This window comes from Melanostigma gelatinosum, assembly GCF_949748355.1.
Source record: "Melanostigma gelatinosum genome assembly, chromosome: 4".
Lineage (NCBI taxonomy): Eukaryota > Metazoa > Chordata > Actinopteri > Perciformes > Zoarcidae > Melanostigma > Melanostigma gelatinosum.
Genome location: NC_136637.1, coordinates 30,564,638 through 30,577,693, shown reverse-complemented (window position 1 = coordinate 30,577,693; position 13,056 = coordinate 30,564,638). Strand labels below are relative to the sequence as shown.

At 44.5% G+C, this 13,056-nt stretch overlaps 1 protein-coding gene across 2 annotated transcripts in view; it reads right to left on the bottom strand.

The window, feature by feature from the left end:
• Positions 1-720: 720 nt before the first annotated feature.
• oca2 (oculocutaneous albinism II) overlaps positions 721-13,056 on the bottom strand; it is a 41,321-nt gene continuing 28,985 nt past the window's right edge. For both annotated transcript variants that reach the window (XM_079267986.1, XM_079267985.1), the window contains 9 exons: positions 12,166-12,313; positions 11,368-11,425; positions 11,134-11,242; positions 7,918-8,045; positions 5,887-5,946; positions 4,640-4,744; positions 4,021-4,114; positions 2,284-2,377; positions 721-1,754 (listed from right to left, as the gene is read on the bottom strand). In XM_079267986.1, coding sequence (XP_079124112.1) covers positions 1,667-1,754; positions 2,284-2,377; positions 4,021-4,114; positions 4,640-4,744; positions 5,887-5,946; positions 7,918-8,045; positions 11,134-11,242; positions 11,368-11,425; positions 12,166-12,313 — 884 coding nt within the window. In that variant the 3' untranslated portion in view covers positions 721-1,666. The remainder of the gene's footprint in view (positions 1,755-2,283; positions 2,378-4,020; positions 4,115-4,639; positions 4,745-5,886; positions 5,947-7,917; positions 8,046-11,133; positions 11,243-11,367; positions 11,426-12,165; positions 12,314-13,056) is intronic.

Here is a 13,056-nt window from a genome sequence, read left to right as displayed (position 1 = left end):
GAGGTTGTTACGTGGCGTTGTTACGTGAGGTTGTTACGTGAGGTTGTTACGTGAGGTTGTTACGTGAGGTTGTTACGTGAGGTTGTTACGTGACGTTGTTACGTGAGGTTGTTACGTTGTGACGTTGTTACGTGAGGTTGTTACGTGAGGTTGTTACGTGGCGATGTTACGTGCCGTTGTGACGTTGTGACGTTGTTACGTGAGGTTGTTACGTGAGGTTGTTACGTGGCGATGTTACGTGCCGTTGTTACATTATGTTATATGTGCTATTCATTACATTGGGGATTTCAGTCATTTCAATATGCCTGGTAACAGTTTGTCACGTTTATCTCCTCCGTCTAGAGCAGGGGTCTCAAACTCATTTTCACTCTGGGCCACATCAGCATCACGGTCGCCCTCAAAGGGCCGGTTGTAAATGTAAGACGGTGTTACTGTAACTTCTCCTAACATATTGGTAAATAACGGTCTCTGCATTTGATTGTTGTTTATTCAAGTGTTCAAATACTGTACATGCAGTTATATCAATGAATCATGAATAAGGCCGTTAACAAGAGCTTGTTGTGGATGGTGTTCAGCATGACACTTCCTTTGTTTACATAGATATATAAACTATAGATATATCTATATGTAGAATAAAGTGAAACTGAGCCAAATGAACAGCAGAAACATCACAACCTTTATTGTTCACGTTGATCTCAAACATGAAACATAAATGGCGCTCAGGTCGGTGCCCTGTATGATGTCCATCCACTCGATGTAACAGCATGTTTCTACTGTAAATGAGTTTACATCTCATCGTTGTGTACACAGTACAATAGATAATATAGAACATGTGTATAACAGTCTACATCTGTTTGACTTAATCACTCCACTAAACCTTTGATTGACGCTGTTCATTCACACATTAACCTTTCAAAATAAAATCCCTTTCACTGGATATTATGGTTCCTTTAAAATGTCATCGTGAGTGATCAGTGTCCAAATCAGAGAAATACAATTAATTAGGAAAACGTCCGTAAACAGAATGAGTGGTCTGGCACCAGAGGGGTTAACTGGATTACCACCAGTAGAGGCACCAGTAGATGGTCCAGTAGAGGGTCCACTAGAGGCACCAGTCGAGGGTCCAGTCGAGGGTCAAGTAGAGGCACCAGTAGAGGGTCCAGTAGAGGGTCCAGTCGAGGGTCCACTAGAGGCACCAGTAGAGGGTCCAGTCGAGGGTCAAGTAGAGGCACCAGTAGAGGCTCCAGTAGAGGGTCCAGTCGAGGGTCCAGTCGAGGGTCAAGTAGAGGCACCAGTAGAGGGTCCAGTAGAGGGTCCAGTAGAGGCACCAGTAGAGGGTCCAGTAGAGGGTCCACTAGAGGGTCCAGTCGAGGCACCAGTAGAGGGTCCAGTAGAGGTACCAGTAGAGGGTCCAGTAGCACCATGAGCAGCATTACGGACTGGGACCACTTTTTCCAGGAGACTTCCGTTGGATCAGCTCTTTGAGTTTGTGACTTTGTATTGTTGGATGTTGGATTCAAAGTTGTGGTCAGAGCTCCGGTGGTTCTGGTCCCTGCTGCTCTTTTTTGCATTTTAGTCAAAGACGTTTTTCCCAAGAAACACAAGGCAGCTGAGCTTCACTTAGTGCCCGTGATCACATTTACAGCGAGCTGAATGTTCCTTTGGATCACATGTTCCATCCGAGGCCGATGTGGGTGAGCAGCAGGTAGCACATGCTGATCACACACGTCATGATCATCATGGGGAACCCTAACCTGTGAGAAGAAAGGAAACAACAGATGTTAATGTTCATCACCAGCGTATTTAACATATAGTGATTCATGGTCCCCAGACGATGAATCCTTTCTATTCCACAGACTTTTCATCAAGTCATACTCAGGAGACAACCTCCGGTTCTTTAAAGTTCTTCAAAGCTTCACGTGTTAAAGCTGCATTCTCTTTAGTGTCCACCAGGGGGCGTCCCATTCGACGGTGTATACTCCATTGGGGTGGAGCTGACCAGAGCGGATGAGGCGGTAGCTCCTCCAGACCCACTCGCAGATGCAAGGGGTTTAACCGCTTGGGCACGGAAGTCATTCCGCAAACTCAAGCAGGGAGGAAAGGATCGCAGTAGCAGCGATTAAGAAGAATCGTTGCTAGAAAACGGAACTTGATTGTCGACATGTCGCTGCCAATCCAACCAAATGAAGAAGGACGAAAAAGCACAAATGTGCTTGTGCTGTTCTTACTGTTATGTCATCTATTTGACAGAACATCTTCATCTTCGAGGAGGAGAGAGCTCACCTGAAGAACTCCATGAAGGAGAATCCGTAGCCGTGCTGTTCAGCGATTCCTGCACACACAACGTTGGCCGATGCTCCGATCAACGTGCCGTTTCCTGAAGAGACGGGAAAACAACGTGAGTTTAACTCGGGAATAAAAATATCATTTGATTGGTTTCTCAGAAGTGAATTGTACTACAGGTGTGTACTCTGTCGCCTGAACCTCTTAACCTGAACCTCTTAACACCCCTCGCCCCCTTTAGAGGTTAAGAGGTTCCTTTAAAATGATAATTTCTGCATCAGCTACTCAGCCTGTCACCTTGAATTCACCAAAAGCTGAAACGGTCTCAGGCTCGTGCAGGAGAGTCAACCCAAGTGTCTTTGAATGTTCATGTGTTTGAGAATATTCTGAACCAGATGTGTGAGAGTTTGTAAACAGATGTTTTCATGTAGTTTAACTTCTGTTAAATGTTACTTTTCTCCATTCACGTGGAGACACGAGTGAACAAACTTATCTTCAGAGAGTTAATGGTGAGCAACTGAAATAACAATGAATGATCCTTGAATAAAACACAATCACATATCCAACATGCGCGCAGTGCTGTAACAATAGTAATAATCATCGGTCAGTAAATCCATAGAGACTTTTCCTCTTTCTGATCACTCAGTGTTGGACAGTCAGGCTGCGTGTCCGTCCCTCCGCTCGATACCGCTCACATCTCAAAGAGGCGTCAGCGGTGGAGGACGGAGCCGTGCGGCGGCCGGCATCGAGCTGCCGATCGATACGGAACCCGAAGCTGAGCAGTTGATTAAAACAGAAGAACACAAAGAAGCTCTCTGACCGTCTCGCTCTTTGTGTCCTTCTCTCCTAAACAGAGCAGCGAGGTGCTGAAGGGCCGGCCGCCGGGGACCAGTGGAGCCTGAACGACGCTGCTAAGCTGCTTAGAGTGTGGCTGTCACCTGGATCATATGATCCTCCTTCAGGCAGAGGCCATCCATGAAGACCAACACCTTTCAGACAGTGAGGGCCTTCTGTTGTGTGTTGTTTTCAGTCTCCAGTCGACCCCCATTAACCCTCGAGACACCCTGAGATCCTCAACAGGGAATCTTACAAAACGTATTTGCCACTTGCCCTAAAGTGTCTTTTTAAAGTTTAATGATGGTGAATAGTGAAGGCTGGAAACCATTCTCACAGCCCGTCAGAGCTGCACCGGGAAGAGAGACCCTCTTCACCTCTATCAAAACCACCAGCAGGTAGATTCATGCATCAAAACCACCAGCAGGTAGATTCATGCATCAAAACCACCAACAGGTAGATTCATGCATCAAAACCACCAGCAGAGAACCACAACATGGTTTTGAAAGTCCGGCTTGGTCCCATGAATCTCGCCTCATGTTCAACACGTCTTTCTGGACATCATAAAGCGCATCACTGGCTCTGAGTCTTTCTTAGTCACGTGGATGCATTTCATTTGTGTGTTGAACCCGAAAAATAATTCAAATTTACTTTCATTTGCCATTATTTTTATTCCCGAGACAAATGGCGTGTACACGAAACCAATAGATTGATTTGGTGACTATCTCCGAGCTGCTGGGCTGAGATTGTTCACACTGGCTGAGGCCTGCAGCACACCACCACATGCTGCTAATCCTGGCTGCACGTCGGTGCTCTCAGTCTGTCCTGTCTCTCTTCACTATCACAGAAAGACATAAAATGCCAAAACAATCATCCAATTTTTCATGAAGACGGACATCTCACCCCCGAGACAGGCTCCCATGGCCAAGGCATAGATGAGAGGTTTCACTGGCAGGTTCACATCCGCGTCCTGACTCAGGTTGATGAGAACTGGAATCTGCAAGAACAGAGATGGATCAGAAATGATTCAGAAATGATTCAGAATATACACAGATGTTAGTGTCCGGCAGAAAATCTGTCTCAGAGGCAAAGCTTCTCTAAAAACATACGTATTCTTTTATATATTTCACTTTAGTTTGGTGTCTGAAACAAGTAAGTAGCCTCCGATACATACACATGAACACAGGGCGGCTCAGTCTATCATGTGTGATGGCTTTTACATGCAACATACAGCTGCTGATGATCGGACCCCACCACGAAGGAACAGAACTCTGGTTATAAAAAGTTCTTCAAAGCTTCACGTGTTAAAGCTGCATTCTCTCTAGTGTCCACCAGGGGGCGACTCCTCTGGTTGTCGATGAGAAAATGAGTCTACCTTCTAAAGACATCAGAACAGTTGGCGTTAACGCAGCCAGTAATGATGAGGTGTGACAACGTGTGCTGGAACCACATGCATCAGGTCCGTCACACTACTGTGTAACGTCACGGACCATTGAGGACTTGATGAGCTGCAGCCTCTCACCATGGTGGCGGTGAAGGGAATGTTGTCAATGAGAGAAGAAGCCAGAGCCGAGACCCACATCACCAGGATGATGGCTATAGCCAAGCGCTGGTCCTCTGGCACCGCCTGAGAGGGACAATCAAACAGAAGAAGTTATTACTGTCATATCACACACACATAACCACGCAACCCATCACATTTGCCTCCTCGAGTCCTTTCCTCGCCTCGCGTCTTGTCGTCCCGCCCCATGCGAGCGGAAGGAGACGAGAGGAGAGAGGAGGCCAGCATTTAACAAAGGAGACTCCTCAGACCGACACGTGTGTGTCACAGCTGATCAGCTGTTCATCGTTTAGTCACAACTCTGTGTTTTATGATCTCTGTCAGAGGAACATAACGGTGCTCATGACAAATACATATTTACTACTAATTCAATTTCACATGTGGCATCATGTGACGATCGGATGTCACACATTCATTTATTTAACACACACACACACACACACACACACAGGCCATATGTGATAAAGACTTCTTATATATTATTGTGTGAAAAGTACTGTACAAATAAAGTGAGATATTTCATATGATATTGACACAAACACAGTCCTGTCTTTCTAAATGACAACATGAACCACACTTCATATGAGCTGAATGTTCTGAATGATATAATAATGTTTTCTCTTCAAACGTCATGTTGAACTGGATGAATAATAATGTAAAAACATTAGAATCAGGTGAACAGAGTCTGGTGAAGTCAGTCCAGCTGTGTGTCACTCTTCTATTTGTTTACATGTGATTTCCTCAAAGGAAACACCGGTGCTTCCTCTCTCCTCTCTCCTAGCTCCTCCGGTAAATGTCCTCCATCCTCGAGATGCATTTTAGGAATCGTGACTTCCTTCAAGATGGAGGGATCGATCTGTCCTCTTTTGTATCAGGATAGAAAGGCCGTGCACTTCTACCCAGCATGCAGTGCGTCGTTTGTGGAGGCTGAGCGGGTGAACAGCGCGCGCCTGTCACGTGTGATTATTCGCCTTCTAGAAGCTCGCCGTCTAAACACGAGCTGACGTTTCTATTACTGATGCATGAAGCAGAGATCACCTCCGACTCCTCCGCCCGCCGACGGGAATCAGATGCAAACAAAGAAATCAAACCGCGCAGAACCAAAAGGATCAATATGCATGAAAAACAATATCACATCACCTGTGCCCAATTATCAATTACACCAGCTGTGCGGAGCCCCGAGAGACGGTTGGAGGAAAAACACTCACTTTTATAAGCAGCGCCGTCTGTTCTCCAATGTAGTCGATGAGCTGCAGCTGAGCTAACGCCTGGAAGATGAAGAGGAGATTAATATGAGGAAGAAACATAAAAAGATGAGGAGAACAAGGTATAGGTGAGATGAAAGCAAGAGAAGGAAAGCAATTGGCTTTTTATTCAGCCGACAGAGACAGATCTCTTCTAGTTAGATAAGATAAGATAAGATTATCCTTTATTAGTCCCTCAGTAGGGAAATTACAGCAGCATTGCTCACAAGTAATACAAGATAAAAATCAAGTAATATAATAAACTAAACAGTAAAACAGTAATAAAATAAGACAGTAAAGAAGAGTATTAAATATACCAGTGTGTATATACAGAATATATAGACGGATCAGGTAAATACTGAAACGTATTGGATATTGCACGGATTAGATATTGCACCCGGTGAATGAATTAAAGTGTTAAAGTGTTCAGTGTGTTCGTGGTCCACTGAGAGCAGTTTGTTGTGCAGCCTGACGGCAGCGGGGAGGAAGGACTTGCGGTACCTCTCCCTCAGACACCGGGGTGAATCAGCCGGTGACTGAAGGAGCTGTGCAGAGCTGCCAGAGTGTCCTGCATGGGGTGGGAGGCATGAGAGATCATCCTCATCGCCATCATCCTCCTGTCTCCCACCACCTCCACAGTATCCAGTGGACACCCCAGCACGCTGCTGGCCTTCCTCACCATGTTGTGGGTATTGACACCGAGATGTACACACTGGGGTTTGTTCCTGCTCACTGTGTCCAATGCTTTCAGAGTCAAACCATCCTGTCACTGAAAGAAATAGATCCTTCACTCTTCAGCCCACTGATTCCTCTCACTGTGTACGTCAGTACGAGCATCCCGGTTCCTTTACTGTCTTGTAAAGATGCTTTTCAGAGGACAGCACAGCTTCTGGATCACTTCATCATTCCAGATGTTCAGATATCATGTTGTTCTTTTCCGATACTGACTCTGACTCTTTCAAACGGGTCATGACTCATGACTCTCTCTCCAACGTCCATTTCATATTGATGCTGACTACAGTTTACAATATTACATTACGTTAACGCCGTTATTTAGCCAATCAGGACTGTTCCGCTAACAGCTGATGTTAACTAGCTCTCCCCTTGCTAACAGCTAACGTTAACTAGCTCTCCTCCTGCTAACAGCTAACGTTAACTAGCTCTCCTCTTGCTAACAGCTAAAGTTAACTAGCTCTCCTCCTGCCAACAGCTAACGTTAACTAGCTCTCCTCCTGCTAACAGCTACAGCTAACGTTAACTAGCTCTCCTCCTGCTAACAGCTAACGTTAACGAGCTCTCCTCCTGCTAACAGCTAACGTTAACTAGCTCTCCTCCTGCTAACAGCTAACGTTAACTAGCTCTCCCCCTGCTAACAGCTAACGTTAACTAGCTCTCCTCTTGCTAACAGCTAACATTAACTAGCTCTCCTCCTGCCAACAGCTAACGTTAACTAGCTCTCCTCTTGCTAACGTTAACGAGCTTTCCTCCTGCTAACAGCTAACGTTAACTAGCTCTCCTCCTGCTAACAGCTAACGTTAACTAGCTCTCCTCCTGCTAACAGCTAACGTTAACTAGCTCTCCCCCTGCTAACAGCTAACGTTAACTAGCTCTCCTCCTGATAACAGCTAACGTTAACTAGCTCTCCCCCTGCTAACAGCTAACGTTAACTAGCTCTCCTGCTGATTTCTCGTGTTTCTATTCAATTGTCAAGTTAACTTCAAGCAAACTTTTGAAATATCGCCAAAAACAGAAATATGTTTAAGTTTTGGATCAATTAAACTCAGCTACAGTGTAGTTTGGACAGAAGTTGGTTTGTAGGAATATGAATAAATATGCAGGAAGATATCCAGCCTGGAACAACTCGACTTCATTAACATTAAATAAATGGAGGCGCTGCAGAATTCATTGTTTGGTTTCAGTTTCCGCTTCATGTGTAAATCTCTTAAGAAAACATGATTCCATTGATGCCATAAACACGGGCTGCGAGTTAAATACCTCCATCAGGACGAAGAGGCCAGCGAAGAAGAGTAACGTGGCCCACTCCACCCGATGCAGGATGATCTCGAAGTCCTGGACGTCGGCCAGAACCAGAAGCCACAGTGAACCCAGGATAGCGATCCAACCTGAGAGACAACAAGAAGCATCAGCCGACGTCTTCCCTTCATAGAAACACAACCAAGTGTTTCATGAAGACAGATTTAGAACACGACACACACACACACACACACACACACACACACACACACACACACACACACACACACACACACACACACACACACACACACACACACACACACACACACACACACACACACACACACACACACACACACACATGAAGTTACTCCATGAAACGTGGCTCCATCTGCTCTCTGTTCACTGAAATGTGTCTCTGACCACAGCTCTCAAGAAGAACAGAAGACCTTCTTTAAATGTGACAGAAGACACCACCTGATGTGTTTACACTTTATGTCGTCTCTAGTGTCTAATATCGCCAACTTTATGTTTCCTTATAAATCTCATATTGTCTTTTCTGTTTAGTTTAGTAGCTTGTATGACTTCTGTATTTGCTGATAATGTTTATTGAGGTGAGATCTTTTTCTTTTTTTATCTCACCTGCACAACTTGCTTCTTGTCTTTTGTTGTTGTTGTTGTTTCGGATGCTTTGATTTATTGTGCAAACAAATACATCTCAAATACAGTAAGTCAACGATCAGGAAACATCTCAAACTGATTCTGTGTGTGTGAAGATGAAAAGGAGAATTCAATGTGACGCAGAGAGTTCAACGCTCTCTATGGTCTAATAAACAGATGGCAGCATGGAGGAACTTGTTGAAGTATAATAATGAATAAAGTATTTGATGTCATTTCAACACATTCCCGTCTGGAGGACAAAGGTGGGCTCCAGCAGCTGATGTTTGCGTTGACACAGTGTTTCTGAGAGTCTGCATCCACCTGCAGAACATGTGCTTAAACAGCTGAGCAGCAGTAATTGCCTCGGCCTTCTGGGAATGAATTAATAAAATCACTTTCTGAAGGTTCTCCATTTCCAGCTCATAACATGTTTCATAAGCGTTCTGTTACGTTAAGTTACTGTTGTTAAATAATATTTGATGAGGCTTGTGTCAACTTCAAACTACTACTGTTCTCATTAAACCTGCTTTTTTATCTCTATCATTTATCATTTCTCTCCTACATCCTCCTGATTTCTGCAGAGGTATTAATAAAGTCTCATCCAAACCACAGTTGTATCTCACATGACCACAGACACATTGGAAAGATCAAATGAGCAGTTTATAATCAGACTGAAATGAGATCTTACGCTGTGAAGAAATTAAACTTTCATTTGAAAGCAGCTGTGAGTGAATAGAGCTGCAGTAGTTAACCCTGTGCGCATTAATGAGAGCTGTGTTCGGAGACAGGCGTCCGTCCGTCCACAGAGACAGAGACACGCTGCTGTTGGGTCATTCCCTTTCAATAAATGTCCCAGAGAGGTGAGCTGAGCAGCGGCTGTAATTAACTGAGCATGTTTGGTGACTGAGCAGACGACCGGGTGTGAACAGCCATCTTCATTTCGGGAACCGTGTTGACTGGTAACACCCATTCATATGTACTGTAACAATAACCTGACAGTGACACTCTGTTGATAATCATTGACATCTTCCAGACTGTTCATAGGGCTACAGCTGCCGGCTCTTCTCATTATCTATTCAACTTTCTGGATTCATCTCTATTAATTATTTGGTCTATGAAATTGTGAAAGTTGTTTCTCAAGGTCCACAGTGATGTCATTAAAGGTGTGTTGGATTAAAGGGGATCTATTGGCAGGAATATTATATTCCTAAATGTATTCATTAGTGTATAATCACTTGAAAATATAGAATCGTGTTTTCCGTTAGCTTACAATTAGCCCGATAGTAGAGACCTGTCAATCAGCGTGTAGCCCCGCCCTAAAGCATCCCCTGCTTTATGGTCTGTGTGACTCTAAATCAGGGGTGTCAAACATACGGCCCGCGGGCCGGACCCGGCCCACCACGTCATTTTATGTGGCCCACGAATCCGCCAGCAAAAAAAAAAATAATAATAATTTTTTTTTTTTTTTTTTTTACAAAAATTTAAAGTTAGATGTGAAAATAAAAATATCCCCATGGTCGAAATTATGAGATAGAAAGTCGAAGTGATGAGATGGCATGTTGTCTGTGTGCCGACATTAAAACTATCACAACAGGTGGACAGGAGATGCAACAGCCCATAAAGAGGATTTCCAACAAGTTTCTCAACATGCGTACTTCTCTGTACTGAAACGTCATCAGTCTCAGCCAAAGTACTGTTCCAATTCAAAGTTCACATCGAGCCAAGCACGGCCCTAATGCCCGGATGTGGCTCGCTCTGCCCATTTTACCCGGGATGCATCGGAGGTCACTTGTCTGTACTTGGGACAGCCAAATATCCCAGAATGCATTTTGCACCAGCAACAGGAAACAATGGCAGAGGAGAAATCACACAACTGGAAGTACGTGTTGTGGAAGTCACAGATATCCCGGGAAACTAAACTAACTATGTTAGGAGTACCGTAGTTACATTTACACCGTCTTACATTTACAACCGGCCCTTTGAGGGCGACCGTGATGCTGATGTGGCCCCAGAGTGAAAATGAGTTTGACACCCCTGCTCTAAATGGACCATAATGTACTAAATGAACATCATGCTGTATTGAAGAAGACTTGAAACTAGAGATTGAGACATAAACTCATGTTTACAATGTTTACTGAGGTAATAAATCAAGAGAGAAGTAGAGTCATTTTCTATAGACTTCTATACAACCAGAGGAGTCGCCCCCTGGTGGACACTAGAGAGAATGCAGCTTTAACACATGAAGCATCGGATTCATGTTGTCGTCTGGTTGGACTACAGAAATACTTCATCCCTGCAGCTCTCTATATCTGCATATTTCAGATCAAATGTGCATTCAGTGGTTTTCGCCGCAGGTTTTAGATTGCAGCGCATGAACAGATGCAGAGCGAGGCGTCTAAGTGCAGCTCAGGAGCCATGTCATTTATCGGATGCTTTTGCTCCTCAGCCCATTATTAGGGCTCAATTCACACGCGAGGACGGAGGAAGCTGTGTTTCATAATTACATGACAGAACCTTTAAAGGGGGGGGGGGGGGGCTCTAACAACAGCGCTGTAATGAGATAGCAGTGCTCACCGAGCTCCAGATGAATGCTGGGAACAAAGGAGTTGAGGAAGAACATGAAGATCACCACGGTGAGGACGGACACACACTTCACCAAGAGCACCGTGTCGGTTATTCTGTGCTGTGGACAGAGAAACATAAATAGTCTGAATGGAGTCTGAATGGAGGGAAAGCTTTTCGTTTTAACATCCAACACGCTGAAGGTATTTGTCTCAAGTGGAGCTTCGTCAGTGCACCACAGCTCACCTTCTTCTGCAGTTCCTGAATGTTTTGCTCCCAGTTCTTGTCCTCTTGAGAGATTTCTCTGTCGGATGCAGCAACATTTGAATGAGCATTAAAAGCAGAAAAACAATAAATTATAGACGAATAACTCTCTTAAGAGTTTCAAAATGTTCGTTAAATGATGTGTAACGGTGCGTCTGTCAGCTGTTTATGAATACATCATGAGCGTTGTGTGTGTAGGTGTTTGTTGAGTGTTGTTCAGTGTTTAAGTGCTGTGAAACTATATTTGGGCTGTAACTGCTTTGACTGCAGGAGAAGATGTTGCACGAAGGGACAGAAACAGAAAGGATTCCTTTGAGCTTGTTTTTGAGCAAAAAAATGATTTAAAATAAGTAGAATGTTGTGTTTTAAGCAGTGAAATAATCTCAAATAAACTCAACTAAATGTGCATCTATTAGCATAAATGATACGTGTCGTTCCACAAGTCATCAACGGTACTTTAATAAACGCTGAATTCTTTGTGTTCACAGAATATGTCACCTGGTCTCATAAAAACACGCTCTGATTCAACTAAACTGTGACTTTACTTTTGGTTTACGTTTGTTTTTGATGTTTCACAAATCAAACAACCAAACAAACTATTTTAATTTACACCTGCCATTTCAATGAGATAAACCTTGATCTGTTTGTATTGTTCTTTTGTTTGAAACTGTGACGTAATCAGGAGAAGATCTGTTTCCCTCGAGAACGTAATTGAGTTGTTGTTGAACTTCATTTAGTCGGAGACAGCGTTGGGAATGTGTTCAGTGTTGCTGTGCTCACCTCTGGAAGGTCTTCAGCATCTTGCGCAGCAGACTCTCCAGGTTGAGGACTTTCTGCATCAGCAGGCATTTCACCGCCGTCTCCTCTCGGCTGGCCGGGTTGATGCGCTGAGCCGTCTGCCTCCAGACCAGGATCTCATGCTTGAGCTCTGCAGAGAGCAGAGGTTCGTGTCAAACACACGTCTGCTCACCAGTGGACAGGATAGGGTGGCTCTCCTTCTTCACCAGCAAACAGGGCCGGAATCAGCCGGTCCACGTTAAAATCAAAAGCAATTTAAAAGACTAACAAACGCAAAAGCGATTACAAACCGAATCAAACGATTAATAACATAATGTTTCATGAAACAGAGCAGACTGGTGTGTCCGCAGAAGATCTCAAGATGTCTCTTTGTCCCAGAGGAACGTCTCATGTTTCACGTTCTTCGCCCCATCGATCAGCTCAATGATTGGCTGAAATCCAATAAGCTCCTCCTCCTTGGCCTTTGACCTGTTGCTCTGGTCAGACAGCCTCCTTACAGACACTTTCATCCATCCTCCGCTCTTAGCACCCCCCCCCCCCCCCCACACACTCAGTATATTCAATGACCACACTCCATGGGTTAAAACCTCCATAAGTAAATATTGACTTTAATATCCACCACTAGTGCTATTCAACATCCTAGGAGTGCTTTGAAACTTAAACAATAGCTGCTCCAGCTGAGAGGATGAGAAGATGTTTCTGGTCAATAAGCTGCGAGCCCATCGAGGCACTAATGCAGCCGGCGATGGCACATCGACCGGCTCGGGAACAGAAGCCCGAGGGAGCCGGACGCCTGCAGACACCAGGAAGGTCGCTAGGTGACCTTAATAGGATCGAACAAAAAACACTTTCCATGAAGCGAATCTGCACAAT